The sequence below is a fragment of the Vidua macroura genome, chromosome 7 (genome assembly GCF_024509145.1).
Source record: "Vidua macroura isolate BioBank_ID:100142 chromosome 7, ASM2450914v1, whole genome shotgun sequence".
NCBI classification, from domain to species: domain Eukaryota; kingdom Metazoa; phylum Chordata; class Aves; order Passeriformes; family Viduidae; genus Vidua; species Vidua macroura.
The window spans coordinates 35417190-35434574 of NC_071577.1; the positions used below are offsets into that span (position 1 = coordinate 35417190).

The 17385-nt window shown below is 39.0% G+C and overlaps 1 protein-coding gene across 1 annotated transcript in view; it reads right to left on the minus strand.

The window, feature by feature from the left end:
* LOC128810364 (von Willebrand factor D and EGF domain-containing protein-like) overlaps window positions 1-17385 on the minus strand; it is a 229814-nt gene that overhangs the window by 101263 nt on the left and 111166 nt on the right. Inside the window, exons 18-20 of the mRNA XM_053983162.1 lie at window positions 16159-16296; window positions 13761-13901; window positions 12071-12226 (exon numbers count right to left, since the gene is read on the minus strand). Of these exons, the coding sequence (XP_053839137.1) occupies window positions 12071-12226; window positions 13761-13901; window positions 16159-16296 (435 nt within the window). The remainder of the gene's footprint in view (window positions 1-12070; window positions 12227-13760; window positions 13902-16158; window positions 16297-17385) is intronic.

Consider the following 17385-nt stretch of genomic DNA (forward strand, 5'->3'; position numbering starts at 1 on the left):
AAGCACAACGCTTTGGAGATTTACAATGGTGCTGGATCGAGCTGTGGCCATCAGCAGGTAAATACGTGGTATTTAGTGGAGCAGAAGGCAAATAAGTGGATTTCAGTATCCAAAGTAAAGCTGGTGAATGAGGAGGGACACAGAATGGAAGAACAGAGATGATGAAGCAGGAGGACATCAGCAAAAAGAGCATGTGAGGATAGGAGAAGTTAAAGGATTTTTAAAAATGAATGAATGAGAGAAAGAGGAAAGAAATATCTCCGCAGAAAATTATCAGTAATAGATGATCATTACAGCCCTTAGAAAATTTGATTCAGGAACCAGAAATCAACAGGAATGACAGTGAAGGGCTGAATGACCTCTCTGACAAATTTCCAAAATGAGCCCTGATTATAGCTTTGAGCTCCTTCCACTGTGTCATAATTAAATGGGTTTTCCTCCCAATTAAATTTGAGTAACTAGTAAGGGGATCAGACTGACTACCTGAGAAAGGGAAATCTTTTATTTCTTTAGCAGATGATAGAGGTGAGATACCCATCCTTCAAATAAACTTCATCTTTCCCTGTAAGGGGGAGCATATTTTTGGAGTATTTCTGAGATAAGATAATTTTTACATCTCAAATGCTACCACTGAAGAGTAGTGACACATTTTTGTTGGTCATTCATTATGATATATACTGATAAATGTCCCTCAGCCACTCTGCAGAGGTGCCTAAACTTCATAAGATGTTGGGGTCATTCAAGGGTGTTGCCCAGAGTGTCCTCTCAGCTTTCATTGTTTCAGATTTTTGCTTGTATTGATGGTGTGCAATTTAGTTCACATAAGAACATGATAGATTTTTTTCTGGAATACCTGAAAATTTCTTTCTGCATCCTTCCAAGTATCTAAATAAGCTAAAACAAAGAAAGCAAACCAAAAGAATGCAGACTCAGTTGTCTGTAGTCAGCAGCTTTCTCAAATCCTGCATTACTTCAATTTATTTTCCTTGCTGTTGATCAATATCTTCAAATGTGTAACCCATTATCAATGCAAACTGTGAGTGTGTGAATCTGTTTTTCCCTGCTCTGCCAGCGTATGATTGCATATTGGACTGGGTGAAATCACCACAAAAACCCCACAAGGTGAAGTGCTCAAGGTTATATGATGGAACAAACCCACATTTTCACTACCTGTCAGTATTTCTGCCCATACAAAAGGGGAAATGGGCAGCAGTGGAATAACTGAGTTTATTTTTCACAGTAGATAAGAGACTGAGATGCTGCTGCTCTGCTCCAGCTGGGCATGGCAGGACCTCTGTTCTTATTTATGCACTGTAAGCAGAGCATCATTGCTGTATGGATCAGGTCCCAAAAAGACAGATTCCTCCGTTGTCCTCCTCTGGGGAACATTAGAGCAAGAGTGACAGAGAGCAAATTTCTGAGACACAGGTTTAACATCCCTCATCCAACTGGACACCAGGACACTTTTCACCCATGTGGTGCAGGGGTCCCCCAGCCTGTCACCCTCCAGCCTCTGGTTCTCCCAGGGTCTCACACTGGGATTTCACAAATCAGAACTGCCACAGGCAGTCCCTGGTTCTCCAGTGCCATCATCGTGTTGCTAAGGCACAGCAAATCTGTAGGATCCAGATCACTCCCAAGGGAATAAAAATGACTACTTAAGCTGGTGAAAACAGCCATTCACAGGGAAGGTACTTGACATTTCTTAAACCCAGGGTGAGATATCAACATTCTGAAACAGAAAAGAAATCAAATATATTTTTTCTCTTCTGAGTTTATGGTTTGTTGGTTTGTTTGGTTGGAGATTTTTTATTTTTTTTTTTACCTTTACAGTCTTTCAAAAAAAGACCAGATCCAGACTTGAATTAAGAGAAGCCATGTCCCTTTCTGACCCCAACTATTTCTCCTGCCAGTGATGCAGCACAGATTTCACACCCTGCCCAGAACAGGGTGCACCAGGCTGGTTGCCAGATTCCCTGGTGCTGTTCCCCCACATCTTTGTTGGGCTTTGACTTACACACCTTCACACTGCTCTTCCCAAGCCACGTGCCTTGGAGACAGCCCCATCCTGACCAAAACTGGCAGCTGACACTTCAAACACTTGCTTAAGCTGCCTGCAGATATCAGTATTTGTCACCTTTCCATTGCCACACTTCTCTCTGTAGCTTTTAGAGTTAAAAACTTTCCTTTTGGGTTTTAAATATGAGTGTAACTTTTTATTTATGTAATGGCTTGAGCATCGCCATGTAATCTCAAGTGCTTCTCTCTCTTTTAATCTAATCAAATGCCCCAAACCAGTCTACTCTTCAGGTGGAGACTGGTTCCCTCTCCTTAAACTCCTCTGGCTGTGGCCACTTCTGCCTGTCACTTCAGAGGGTTATGGGCACCTTTAATTCTGCTTGAGCTACAACTCCTTCAGAATTCTGTGAACAGTTTAAGGATTCATTATTAACACAATTCAATAAATTTACAATTTGTGTAGTTTTAGAGCTATTAACATTTAGTAGTACCTGCTGTCCAGCCCATTTCTCATTCAGAAGAATGTTGGCAGAGAAATGCACTTTTGACATATTACACGGTGTGGGTCATCATTTAAAATTTGAGACATCTACCAGCACATAAATCTTATTTAAAATGTCAAGAGAGAACAGAAAAATTACACTGGTCTAAGAAGTCTTGTTACTAGAGTGCTAAGGATATTCCCATTTCCCTCTGTATATTTCCATGTTAATATTTTTTTCTGTATTTACTGAGTGAGAAAAGGGAAACAAGAGCAGCTGTCAATAGGATGCTCCAGGGAAATTCTGTTTTTTTTCATCAACTCTTAGTTTCCTCTTTTATATTATTATGTTCTGGCATTACTTTCCTTTCTACTTAGAGTGTGTTTAATTCCTACATCTCTTGTTTTGCCATCCAGTGATACTCTAATGTCTTCCCTCTCCCTTCCTTCCTCTTAAACATCCAGAAGTTCCCCATATTAGATGCTGGGTGGAATTCCCAGTTACCCTATCCCTTCTGCTACAATCACAAGCAGTAACTCCCAGAATAAATTCCTACCACCTGTAAGTGAAATACAGCTTCAACCTCCCAAGTTTTACAAAGAGTTACTTCCAGGATTTTTTTTGGTAGCAACAAAAACATTTCAAAGGCTCATTTTGATTGGGATATTAATGTAATTTTAGACAGGAGCTTAATTTTTGACCTAATGATCCTTTACATATTTTTTAATGTAAAAAAGTGGAAAGTCAAATGTGGTGTGCCTCACATCCACACAGCTCAGCACAGAGCAGAAGAGTCACACGACTCTCTCTCCATCTGTACAGGACTATTCAGTCCTTGTGCTCTCAAACCACCACTTCTGTGATGGGCAAATTTACTCACTTGATGCTTTAATGATGAAATTAAAAGGTGAACTTCTAGTTCACTATCCCTGAGCTCTTTCAGCCTGATAGAAAATGAGATTGTGTCGCTGATGTTGCTGTCTGGTGAGCAATTTTCTTCCCCTTCACCTACCAAAATCATGAGCAGCTGGGAATAGTTTGTGGACTCTGCATCACTCAGCCACTTCTGATTATAACAGCTCCTCTGCTCCAGACTCTGTTTGCCAACGTGGCTGCAGCTGCACATACACAATCCTCTAACACCATTCAGAATTTGCAAGGCAAATTTGTCTTGTGTCAGTGAAATACAAAATTATTCTGTTTCAACACAACACTTGTGGGGAAGAGAAAACCTGGGCTCTTCAGTCAGCTCTCCCAGTAAACCTTGTTTAGGAGTCTTTCTGTGTTCAGAGTAAATAATTCCCACAAATGGAAGGGGGTCTAGACTCTGCTATCAAGGAGGTCCTTCTCCAGTTCTGGGATGTTGAAAACCTATGTGAGTATACAAGAAAATATTACCTGGGTGTGACGTAGTGAGTTTGCTTATGTCACATTAAAGGTCATTTATCATTTTTGCATCACTGTGCAGCTCATTTTCTTCAGGGTTTTCAGAACAATATAATTGACATCTCAATTCATTAACTGCTGTCTTTAAAGAAAATGGGGATTCTGAGATGGCTGGCCAGGAAAGAAACAGTTTGTGAAGATACAAATGATATTATTGACTGCTTGACAAAGTTTTCAGTCTTATCCAAGATGTGCCAAGGAATACATAAAGATTTTCCCTTTCATACTGAACAAATAGAAAACAATTGTTAAAAAAGATTTTGCTACGGTATAGCTCTTTTTTAATAGGGAATATTTTTCTATTTGTAAAAACTTTTTCAATGGAAAGTATTGTGATTTAGAGTTTAAGAAACAAAAAAAAAAAAACCTTTCATAATGTGGAGATTAATTAAAGAGTTATTATGAAGATTACATGACAGAAAAAACTAAGAAGAACAAAGAGTTTGGGCACTAATACTGCCTTAGTTTGTATTCATCAAAGCCAGATTTCTTACAGATTTAAATGATCAGCTCCTTTTTTGGCCTCCTGGGTAGATAAGAGTATTATTAGGGCATGAGCTGGAGTCCTAGTATGACACCCCAGTCTGAAACTGATAGAACAGCTTTAAATATGAAATTTATCCTAATACATTACATTTCCCCCTCTTATGTGGATCTACTTTCCAAGTAAGATTCTTGGAACAAGACATCATATAGAGGCAAAATGCAGGAAGGTGATTAACACAATGAGAGAAAAATGGGTCTTTGAGGAAAACAATGTATTTTGAGCTCTTTGTTTTCAGACTCTTTGTTAGGGGTTTTCTTTATTTATTTTGTGATTTTTTTTCTGTATGTTTTCAATACAAATTTTAACATCAAGGTCACCAGAGACAACATTTTTAAAATGGTGTAAGAATTACTGATTGCAATGATATGAGCATGCTCCCCACACAACGATTTTTTTCCCCTTCTCTACCAACAATTTTCTTTATCAGTATCTTTTTATTTTTTGGATTGCCTATGGAGGTTTATAAACCTGCTATGTTTTTATAAACAATATTTTCTCAAACATCTTTTTCACCTTTCATTTTATTTCAAGATTTAATTGAAAACTTCCCTCATGTGGGTTGGAAAAAACTCAAAATGTTTGATGTGCTCTCACCCCTGGCACAGGAGCCGTGCTCCTCTCACTGCTTTGTTGCCAGATCTCCTTCCGTGCTCTTTATATTCCTTGGGTCTAACCCCTTCTCTGCTGCTGCTTTCAGAAGTGCTCTTTCTGTGCTTCTCTCTGAATTCCCAGCCAAGAAAACAGGAAGAGAAAGAGAAGTGTGGCTGTGTTTCAAAACACACCCTGGATCTCCCACTTAATCCCCTCGTAGCAGATTTGTCACCCTTTCTTTCATTGTCCCTTGTCCACATTTCAGGTCTGAACTTTTACCCCTCCTCTTTTGTGTTCTGCCTCCTCCAGTTATTGGAGCTCGGAACTGCATTATTCCAGCAGGTACAAAGGTGGTGTTAAGACAGAGTTCATGGAATCAAATTATATTTTCTATTCAAAAATTGACAGTATATTTTACTTCTCAGAACTGAGATAGATGGAAAAATTAATAGAAACTGTGTTCTTATCTGATGATGCCTCATGGGTCTTCAGACTCTCTCATGGCATGAACAGGTTGATAGATATATACAAAATAGGCTAAATTAAGGCAGATAATTTCTGAAGCATCCCTGTCTAATACTCTGAAATATCTATGTAGAACCCTTTAGAAGAGTAATAATAGATTATAAAGAAAGTTCATTTCTTCAAAAGAAAAGCCATAATATTTCTTCAAAGAAAAAAAAAATAGCTGAAATACTTCAAAGTATTTCAGCAAAGAAATGGCAAAGAATAAATTACTGAAATACTTTTATTGAACTCAAGAAATAAATGGTCTAAAACAATAATTATGTTGTTTTGGGCTGTAAACATATAAAAATTGAGTTATTTTACATATGAAAGCCAAGACACAAAGTGAACTATGCCTTACTGGGAACCAGTAATGAATCTATTTGAAAATCATGTAAGCAAGTATAAATACTCTCAGTGAAATCATGCTTTTATGGAATTCTCCACAGTTTCAACTGATTAGGTTGACAAGTACCTATACTTTCTTCCCAATTTAGAAAGCAAAAGGCAAGGAATTACAATAATAAGCTTTCAGATCGTATGGCACAGAAGAACTTAGCTAGTTCTCTTTGAGAAAACAAAGGTTGCACCAGATATCTTTTGAGGTCCCTTTTAATACTGTTATTCCGATTCTCTGAAATTCTAAATCTAACATGTTATCAGCATGGGCAATGATTTTCTCCTCCATCCTAGAGGATCAGTTGCTTGTGTTGGCTATAGGCTGTTGCTGTGTCCCTTCAGGAATGAACCAACCCTATTCATGTGGTGTGTAATATTTGGGGCAAAATTCACACGATTTGGCAGTGGACATCCCCTGGTTCTGCAGAAGTCCTACTATACCTTTATATGCCTGTTCAAAACCAGCAAGGTGTTTAGGAACTGGTGGTAAAATTTGTCCTGACCATGGTAAGTGTGTATATTTCAGACCTATTTTTGTTTAAACCCTGTACTGTGTTGTGTTTTGTGTTGCTTCCGAGTCCTTTCTCTTCAAATTCTTCTTTGCTTTATCCCTTAGTGGAAAGACTTTTGTGTTGCTTTAATGGGGCCAGGATATTGGTCCAGTCTGAGTTACTTCCAGTTCCAAAGGGGCCTTTAAGTGCCTTTAACAAAGCAGCAATCTTGTCAAATTTGTGCAAACAGGGTTGGCTCCCTTTAACAGCTGTGTGCTATTATAGCTGGGTGATTAAATGAGCCTGGAAATTCTAAGAGAAGATAATCTTGCTCTGCTCTGTCAATGTAAAAAACTACTGAGCCTGTATCCTGTGTAGATTATTTGTTGGAGACTGAGTTGTTATTATCACTTAAAAGTCATGATGGCCCAGTGATTGCTTAAGCAAAAGGTGGCACATTCTTGGTAGGAGAGAAATGTAATCTGTACTTGATATTCTGATTGAATGTAAATATTATTCATGGCATATAGCTGAGTCCTCTTCCCTAGTGGTTTTATGGCTTGGGCTTCATTGGTCTTCTATTGCTGAGCTACATCATTTCCTAAATATATCATCTGTATTGGAAGCACTTAAGTTCTGGATTGACAGAGTGTATGGATCAGTGGAGCTGGAGACCATTTATCTTTTAAATTATCTAAACATATTCTTCCCACTGTGTCTACTTTGGTTGTCATGTTCGGGTCATGGCATATACTGTACAGGTCTCTTGATATTTTTCTGAAAATACTTAATATTTTATGAGGTATCCTTAAGGAGGAGAAAGACATCAGAAAGACTCTCTCTGATTCCCTTTCTGTCTTGACAAGTACAGGAGTGGATTTCCAGTGGCAATTACAGACTCAGAGGGCAGGAAAGGGTCAGAGCTTATGTCCAAAATGCCAGGCTGATCCAGGCCTCATGTGAAGATTGTTGATATGCCATTTGCAAAACTGACTCTTTCATAAGACCAAATTTATATGGAATGTCTTTGTGTGGCATTTCTAACCCCACTTCATTTGCCATTTCATCATATACCCCTTGAAGGAGACATCTTTACATCATAACTGGTCCATCTGAAAAAAAATGTACACTTTGGTCCTGAAATACACCCCGGCTAGAAACACTGAAAGGGTGTTTCTGAAAGGGAGCTACAGCTCCCACCATGCTTCCAAGGATGAATTGTGGACAGTTTCCATGGCCTGAGTCAGAGCTAGGAGCTGGAAGCCATTGGCATTCAATGCTTCCCAGTTTTGGAGCCCACAGGCAGAGCTGAGAGCTCTTACCACACAGAGGCAGATCAGAGTATCCTTTGCTGTGTGTTTAGTGTTTCTGTTTTGTGTTTGCAAGGATCTCAGGCAACTTCACAGCTGATGGCTGCAGCATCTCCATCCCTACCTTCACGTGGGCCGTGTAACTCTTTGCATAAACCATGTCAGTATGGGTTAGTTCCTCTTTGCAAAGCACTCTCTGAATGCTGAACAGTGCTTGCCTTTTATCTACACCTATTGGTACACACAGATCTCGGATTTAAAAGTCCTGTGTGTGATGTGCCTGCCTCAACAGGGGCTTTTTGTGTCTTCCAGGAGCTGTGCTCAGCTCAGTCCATTAGGGTAAAGTTGCTTCTTCAGTGGAGTCACTTATGCTTTACACTGGGGTAAGTGAGACTGGAATCTGGGCCTTGATCTTTTTAATGCAAATTCATCAATTCTGTTAGATAAAAGATGAAAGGAATCTATTACATTCTTCAGTCATCCCTTGAAACAAAATCATTTGATTGGTTCCAGGCAGTAAGAAGTCCCTACTCCTGCAGTTATCTCCAGACATGAAACCTGGGGTTAGTGACCAAAGCTCTTGCTGGAGATATTTATTTTTCATGGATTAATCACTATTAATGATGACTGCTAATAATGACAGAAGTGATTTCCAAGTTAAAATGTAAGAATGCAAAACTTAAGGTTAACATGTTCCTCTGGTGTTTGACTGAGCACTGTGTGTTTAAAGACACACACCTTTTACTTCAAAATGTTTTATTCTCCTTTTAAATGCACACCTTGATGTTGATCTGACAGTGGTGCAAATGAGAAGGTGACAGAGGTCTCTCTGATGTAAAATCAAAGTGAATTCAGATGCACAGTGCAGACACTGGAGAAGTGTGGAGCACAGAGCATGTAAACATAACAAATAGCTGCACATGCTAAAGTATAGCAAGTGCCAAATGTCTACAACACTGCAAATTGACTGCTATGACAGCAGATCTTGCAGTGGTGTTCTGAAAGGGAAAGCAGAACTCGATTACAAAGATCATAAAATCACCCCCTCCCTTGATCTTCAGCTGCCTAAACCAGGAGAGGCAGAAAGAGCTGGCTCTGAACAAACAATCTTTTATGGGTGATGGATGTGGCACTGCTTTGTCCAGTAAAATTGCTGATTTACTAATAGTTAAAAAATAAATCCTTTGTGATGACACCAACCTCTCTAACCTGCTAAAGAAAGTGCAAACAGATGGGTATCTGTGTGACTGTGAGTGATGAAACCAGTCTGGAGAAATACCCACAGCTCCTGAGGAGAACTGATATTGCAGCGTGCAGGAACATCACCAGCATCCCCATTAGGGTATATTCATTTTCTTTGTGCCAAGAATATGACCAATGATACTAGGTGGTTTGATTTAATGGATCTGCCTCTTCTAGCAAAAAAGCAACAGATATTTTATACAAAAGTGAAATGTGCCCAGGGAAGCCTGGACAGATTTAAATTCCTCAGGCTTTCCTCTTTATTGCAATGCCAGCAGACTTAAGGGACTTTTGACCCTACTAGTAAATTTTTAAATAAATGTAGGATACCTGCTTTATGGGTCTGAAAGGGACAGAAATAGCTTTTTGTTTCTGATAGGAGAATCTGTTAAAAAAAAAAAAACAAAAACTTCCCTTTATATGTGAAATTCCATACTGGCTTTTCCTTAAGACTGTTCTGATGTACTTCCAGAAAAATTGCAACCAAGTCTGGTCGGTTTAAAGTGATACAAACTACAGATACAGGCCAGGTAAAATATGTAAAGTGAGAACAGAATGAGGCCCTGCATTTTTAGAACAGATAAATGTAGCTCAGAAACTTATTTTTAGAGTTACATAGTTTGCAGTAAGTCAAGTACTTCGAGAGATGAATACCCATCACATATCAATGCTGAGGAAATGGTACTTTGCTGATTATAAATCAAAATTGAAGGTCTTTTTGGGTGCAGCTCATCAAACACTGACTTAGGAAACAATTTTCCTCTGGAATATTTTTCTCCTCAGCAGCCTACAAAGGCAGTTGGGTATTTTTTGTGGTTTCGCTATGAAGAAATACTTATCCTTTAATCCTTAAATCTCTGCAATTGAGTATAATTTCACGTCAAAAGCAGCCAATAAAAGTACAAAATAGGGATTAGCAGGAGTATTTTTAGATTAAAATTACTTGAGTTGGAAAGAAGTGGCACATAATCTCAGTACCTTCACGAGCACTGTAGCAAGCTGAAGAGGATTTGTTCTGTTTCATTTGAAGACTGATGGCATAAGTTACAAGGGAGAGAAGCTATTATTACAACAGGGAGGATTTCACAATAATCATAATCCACAACTGTACATAAATTTAATTGAGAGTTAATTCTTTTTTGTCTGATATCTTTTAATCATCAATGCTGTACAATACTTCTGCTTCTACTGGCAAATGACTTGGGAAGCAAAGTTAAACCCATAATTTTGGCCATAAATTAGGACACTCATAAAGCTGCAACAATTGCTTCCATTTCTAAGTATTAAAACAAATGACTACTCTCATTTAACCTTGAGGCACAAGATTCTCATTGCTTGTATTGTGATACAATTCACAGGAGTGAATATTAACTTCTGTTGGAACAAAAAAAAATAATTCCTCTGCATTCCCTTCCTGAAGTGTTCAAGCTGGCATCATTTGCAGCATGAAGTCCGGGCTCAGTTTGCATATTTAAGAGAAAAGTGTAAAACAATCCCCCTGCCTCTGATATACAGCTCTCTTTTGAAGGAAGCATGTACTTGTTTCAGGTCCTGATACCTGGGATATTTCTTAAATCTTTGCCTGGAGTTGTATATGACAGGTATGAATCACAGCAAATGGCAGCTTCTCTCTGCATTCCCCTTTCTAGAACACAGACAAATTTATTGGTTAATGTTTATATAAGCACAGTGTAAGTGTGCCTGATTTACTGTACCAATACCTGCAGCTGTAGAATGTCTGCTCTACTCCAAAGCACTTAAAGGACCTTTGGGGTGCACAATGTGTATCCCATTATCCCATTAATGACAAGGTGCAGATTTGGGCAATAACAGAAAAGTTATTTATATGCACAATGATTTTTTTTCTTCCTCAACCACTTTTACAGCTTCCCCAAGTTATAGAAGAGTCAATAGCTGGCTTAGTGATGCTGGCAGACTAAGTAATACTCTGTACATACTCATTGCTAAGGAGAGAAAAATGTTGAGTTTATTTTTGTGACCTTTAGATTCTGAGAACTGGCTAAAGTCAATTTATAGTTCCAAGAGATGGGATGATACCTACACTAAGCAGTAAAATTGCTTCCACTTTGGTAGTGGAGTGTGTTAAAATATAACGGCAAGGTAACAATCATTGATTTGGATACATAATGGGAAGTGAAGGGGGGTTGGTCAAGTGCAGGAGGTCAGGGAACAATTTGACAGGTTTCAAGTCACTCTGTCTTGAATACTTAGGAAAAAGATTTCAAGGCATCTAACCTGGCAACTACTGTTATTAAGGAATAAACATGAGTACTCCTGGCAGTAAAAAGGGGACAATCATCCAGACTGTCCCTATAGAGCCACACATTGAATTATGGGAATATCATTGAGAGAGAGCAGGATCAGAGGACAGTGCTTGCTGTGCCCTTGCCACTTTGTGCCTGAGGTGAGGACCCAGCTTTTCTTTTACCACAGCAGAAGACCTCTTTTAATGAAGCCTTCTCTTCAGTCCTCAGAGATTAATGGGAGCAGCTGATTTTCAGAGCTCCCCAAGGAAGATTATTGCTCAGGCTATGAACAGTACTACAGAAATGCTTTAATTATCTGTTGCCTTCAGTTGTTGGTATAGTTCTTCTTGCATGACACGTTGTTTATTATTGTCTTCACAGGTCACCTTGCAGAACAGATGCCTTGCAGCAGAAGAATTAGGAAAGAAGGAGGGCTAAGTGATACTGGCATGTGTCATGTTCTGATCTTACCGAGGAGGAAACAAATCCTGCATTCCTGCTGAAATACAGATGTGGTGATTCATACCATTGAACAAGTTCTGAATTCCCCCTAGTAGCAAACGAGGTGGTTAATCTACTGGATTTCAACTCATGGAGCCAGGTATTCCTGAAATAATTCCTGCCAGCTGCTCCTCAGGTGAGAGTGACACAACGCAGCCGTCAGCGCTTGATCCCGCAGTACAGCGTGCTGTAATGCCACGCTGGCTCACCCTGTCTCACAGCCTTTCTAGGCAAAACATTTTTAAAATTCTAAAAAACCAGAAAGTACCTGCTCTGGGGACTTTGGCACAGCTCCTACCATTTCCAAAAAACCCCGCAGGGCAGCGGCCACAGAGGTACCCAACGTAGGGGGGCTTGCGGTCGAAGCACGGCGCTCCAGGGAAACACGGCCTGCTGGCACAGCTGGGCACGCGTGCCACAGCTCCTGCACGGCCAAAACAAGGCAGGTCAAGCATTTATTTATCATTTATCAGGTGAAAGACATACCTAGAATTTAGCCCAGCTAAAGCTTTATAACTGTTTTTATTCTTTTAAAGTCTAATTAATGCAAAATGTTCCCAAACCTTGAGCCAAACAGGAGAATGTCCTGTAGGCACAGTGTAACAGAACAGCTGTTTCTCATTAAAGCAAGATTTATTAGTCCTCTAATTACATGTTTTCAAGTTTATTACTCGAAGTTGTCTGGCATTTATCATGTAAAATACAGAAACTGTAATTTTCAGCATAAGTGAAAGATTAACTGAGCGAGAAAAGGTATTATTGACATCTTTTTGGTCTTTTATAATTGGAAGGTAATTATCAAACCTTACAGCACCTATACTGTACTTTTGAAATTACACTGTGAAGTACATATGTTTCTGATCTGGAAATCATCCTTAATGTGTCAAATCTTGTATTGCAGAAAACTGCTTTAATTATCTTAGGACTATATGCAAAATTTAACACTCTGGTAGTATATAATATTTTACACTTATGATGTCAGTGACTAGCAAGTGTATATGAACTGCCTGTGAAGTATTTAATAGTGTCAAGACAGAGAACAGATGATGAACACAATCTTAATGATGGTTGTAGATCCTTTTTAATTGCTTCCAGTGAGGTCTCCATCATGATTCTCATGTATTTTCTGCATTATTCTTGCACTTTACATAGTACCATTATATAGGATACCTGCAGGAGGCAGGTTCTGCTTAGGGGTTGGCTGGCCTGGTACAGATATTTAAAAAAAAAAAAAAAGAGGGTAGGAAAAAAAACCCCTTTTATTTTACATATAAAATATGTTATTTTTAACATATGTGTATATAATATATACATATGTAATATATATAATATATACATGTATGTTATTTTTACTTATAAAATACGTTATTTATCTGTTGTCTCTATACAACAGATATGACCAATCTCAATTTTTTGCTGCCTGCTTTCACTGGGAAATCAATTAAAATGCAACACTCATTAGAGCAGGACCAAACAAGCATCGTGCAGGTGCACACCCATGTCAGAGAGGGCTGCAGCTCTGGGAGAAGCTACTGCCACAGGCAAGTTCATTCCTCGTGCTGATCTCATGATTGAAACTCAGTAGCAATTCAGTGGTTGCCCATTAAATACTGAAATAAAACACCAGCATCACTTGGTCATGGCAAGCTGGCATAAGCTGCCACTTTTATCATCTTGCTTTGCATTGATCACTACAATTTGGGGTGGTTTTGTCCTACTTCAGAAGAGGTGATGTCTAATTAAGCCTGACCACTGACTGTTGTTGTAATGCCTCCCTTCCATGTCAAACTGCTTAGCAGCAATCCACAGTCTGATGTACTGAGTGGTTTTTTCCTAACTCATTTTTTCTTGTGTTATAAATAGCTAGTTTGTGTTTACTGTTAATGTGCTAAAATTAACGATTTCTGAATCCATAATCTTTCCCAAATGAAAAAGATTTCATATCCTTGTATACCTACCGTGTCTATCACTTATGTTAAAATTCTTAATTACAGGAGAATCCTCTGTCCCTGAGGATTGCAGTGGCTGCTTAACCTCAGTCCTCTTCAATTCACCTTTGCCATTGCTTAAAGCTTCTGTAACGTCAGCAGCAAGCACAGCTGTGGAAAATATCACAGAGACAAAAACAAGGTGTTAGAGCTGAGCTGTGATTGATGATAAAAAGCCACAGCAACAGCAAATCAGGTAACCTGGCACAAGTTTACTCTGGAAATCAACAAGCAAATAAAGGCAGATCAAGTGGGTCCAGCTGCTGACGCACAGCAAAGCTTCAGCCAAGTACAGGAACAGTTGTTATGCCCCAGCTTTCTGAACTTTGCTTGTCTGGGAGTCTTAATGTGCACTGTGATCTTTCCTTGGGCTCAGGTCAAGCAGTGTCTGACAGCACTGCCCCTTGGATGGGGACGCTGCACCTCACCCTGCTCTGGCTGAGTTTTGCCCCTCCTTGAAACCTCTTCTTCTCTCTGAAACTCTGATGAGTGTGTTTGTTCAGTCAGTTCAGCTGCCAGCTTCGTGTGTATTGAAATACTTGTGAAAACTGCACGTGGATGCAATGAGGAAACTCTGAAAAATGTGATTTTTCTGCATAATTTTAAGATAATGAATTAGGGGTAAAGTCTATGTGGATAGTGCTGCAAGTCAAACAATTATTGTCTTGGGTCTCTTGAATATTCTCTGCTCTTAATAGAGCCTGAAATTCTGACTCTTATATATTTATTAAACAATACAATGAGCTGTTGCTCATTTTACAGAACAACTTCAGTCCTCCTTCCCTTTATACTCACTTAAGCAAGGGAGGTATGAGCAGGAATGTTAAGTTTCTGAATCAGAGCTAAAAATAATGATTTCTATCCTATCCTACGTGAACAAATAAGCCCTTAGGTTTATTCCTTCTAACAAATGTTCATTTCAGAAACAGATTTTTTTTTTTGCAATTAAAAAATGCAAAGTAAGAAATGTTACATTTTTCAAAAGCACATTATTTGTATATCCCTCCTTTATGGGTCAAGTTAAAATATGTATTTATGAAACAGATGTAAAATCACTTTGAAATAACCAGTGTGGCCAAAAGATACATCACAGAAGATTTTATATACAGGTGTTTGGCAATGTGATTGAAGGAATGTTTGGTAAATCTGGCAAAAGCAGTGCTGCTGGTGCCAGGGTCCTGCAGCTACCACTGTCTGTTTACAATGGATATTTTTTCCTTTCTTAGTCAATATGAGGAAATGTTAATGGCTGCACAGGAAATATCTGCATCTTTCACTTCTAGATTTCTTTGGAAATACCAAGAAACAAGTAAAAAGTCTTCAATGTTGATTTATCTCCTTTTAGTTAAAAAAAAAAAGAAAAATTCTTTTGGAGAAGGCTTTTACCTATGTGACTGAAACAAGCAGAGTGTGTGTGAGTCACATTGAGTGCACTGGGAAGGGCTCAGAGTACAAAGTCACCATAGGCTCCCCAATAAAGAGTCTGTTGCTCTAAAAGCAAATATTGAGCAGATCTAAAACTGTTCATGGCCCTTTCTATTGTAAATGCAGGTGGGAAGAAATGATGATGTCTGACTCCAGTTCAGAAGGCTGAATGATTTCTTTATAACTAAAATACATTAATATACTATTTAAAAGACATACTAAAACTACATACCTACTTTCTCTAACTACCATATCTAACTAACAACTTGTGACCCTCTCTGAGAATCCAGACACAGGTGGATTGGATTGGCCATCAGGCTCAAACAATTCTCCAAGCACATTCCACATGAGAAAAACAAGGAGCAGAAATAGAAATTGCTTTCTCTTTCTTCTCTCTGTGCTCCCCTAAGAAAAAATCCTGAGAGAGAGGAGAATGTGCCTGCCACACCTTTCCTTCACTAGCTGGGATCTGAGGAATGACTTCATACCAAGCATCCTCTGGGCTGTGTCCTCTAATGAAAGCACACCTTGGAAACAGGTCAAAGGATGGAAAGGTTTGGCACATCGACCTTCCTCTTCGTCTCCTAGCGGCTGTCACCCAAAGCAAAATCAGCCCTGGAGGTGCTCACCAAATATTCACTCATGGGCGTACGTTTAGGAGTAAAATAGTGCAGAATGTGCAGAGTGTCCTTGGAAAATTATCTATCTGAAAAATACTTTTTTGTAGGCTGTGGTGCTCATTCTCTATAAAATGAAAAATAGCAGAGCAATTTGCTAATATTCACATTAATATGTCATGACAGTAGTCTTTTTTGTACATTTAAGGGTCTGTACTTGAAATGAGTGGCAAAATACTCAATTAGGGATAATAGCAGTAGAATTGAACCCATTCCCCCCCCCCCCCCCCCCCAGTCTCTTAAAATAAATCATGTAAAACACTTACATTTGCAAGTTTTACCATTTCCCTCCATCCCAGTGGGGCAAATTCCACATGCATAAGATCCAAAGGTATTCGTACAAGACACTCCAGGAAAACAAAGACTCTCTTCACATTCATTCTTGTCTTCCTGACAAGTAAGCCCTGTGGCAAAGCAAAGGGGAAGTTAATAATCAGGAAAGGTTCCCTGTTTATAGTTCAGCTCAAATGTTGAAGCAGACAAAGGCTCACTTCTCAGCTACAAACTCATTACAGGGTATGTCACTCATGTTCCAGCCAAATTCCCCACTGTCTCACTTAAACCTGCTTTTATCACACTGTTTATTGCTGTCATTATTGGCACCAGAAGCGCTGAATTTGAGACTACTGCTCATGGAAAGCTGTGCATGTTAAATAAAAATGCACATAAATGAAATTAATATTGCTCCTGCATTTCATGTCTTTGCTGCTGTTTTTGTTGTCTGATTAATGTGAGATCTTTGTCATGTGTTGAAGACCCCCATGAATTGGGGTTCTTCATTCTTTCATTTAAACCCCATTTTGGCTTTAGGATAAGAGGAGCCATGTACTGACCTCCATTGTACTTTCTGTTTCTATGTGAACCTCACATAACTGCGAACTAGCCTGATAGAGTCTGGTTGAAGGTAAACCTTACAAAATGATCAGATTTTTAAAAACAACCCAAATTTTTCTATTTAAAATCAAAATTTGAAGGAACATTCTGAAAATGTCACTGAGCCACAGTACTGGTATTCAGAGGATAGGCTGCCACAGGATCTGAATCCAAAACAATATCTCTTGACTATTGCTGATTTTAGAAAGGAGGTTTTAAAAATCCCTTAAAGCAACTGATTCTCAAATTCACAATTTTGAGTGACTTAATGAATCAAATTAAGGGAGAGTGACCCAAAAGATAAAATTACTATCTGAACAGCAATGAGGCAGAGGAATCAAATATAATGTTGTTTAAAACTCCTCCAGGCCTCAGGTGCTGCTGTCTCTGTGCACTTGGGCAAACTTGCTTGGCTGCTGCTGGTCACAGGATGTACAGCCACAAACCAGCCCAGACCACTTTTATTAAGGCATCCCCTTTGTCCCTGCAGGAATAAACAAGGAGACTGGGACAGCTTCTGGAGAATCTAGGGACATGCCTCAAGACATAGCACCAGGTACAGAAAGGTTTGATCCATATCAGATACCCAGATTTATTGTGACAAAAGGTCTAAGGATAAA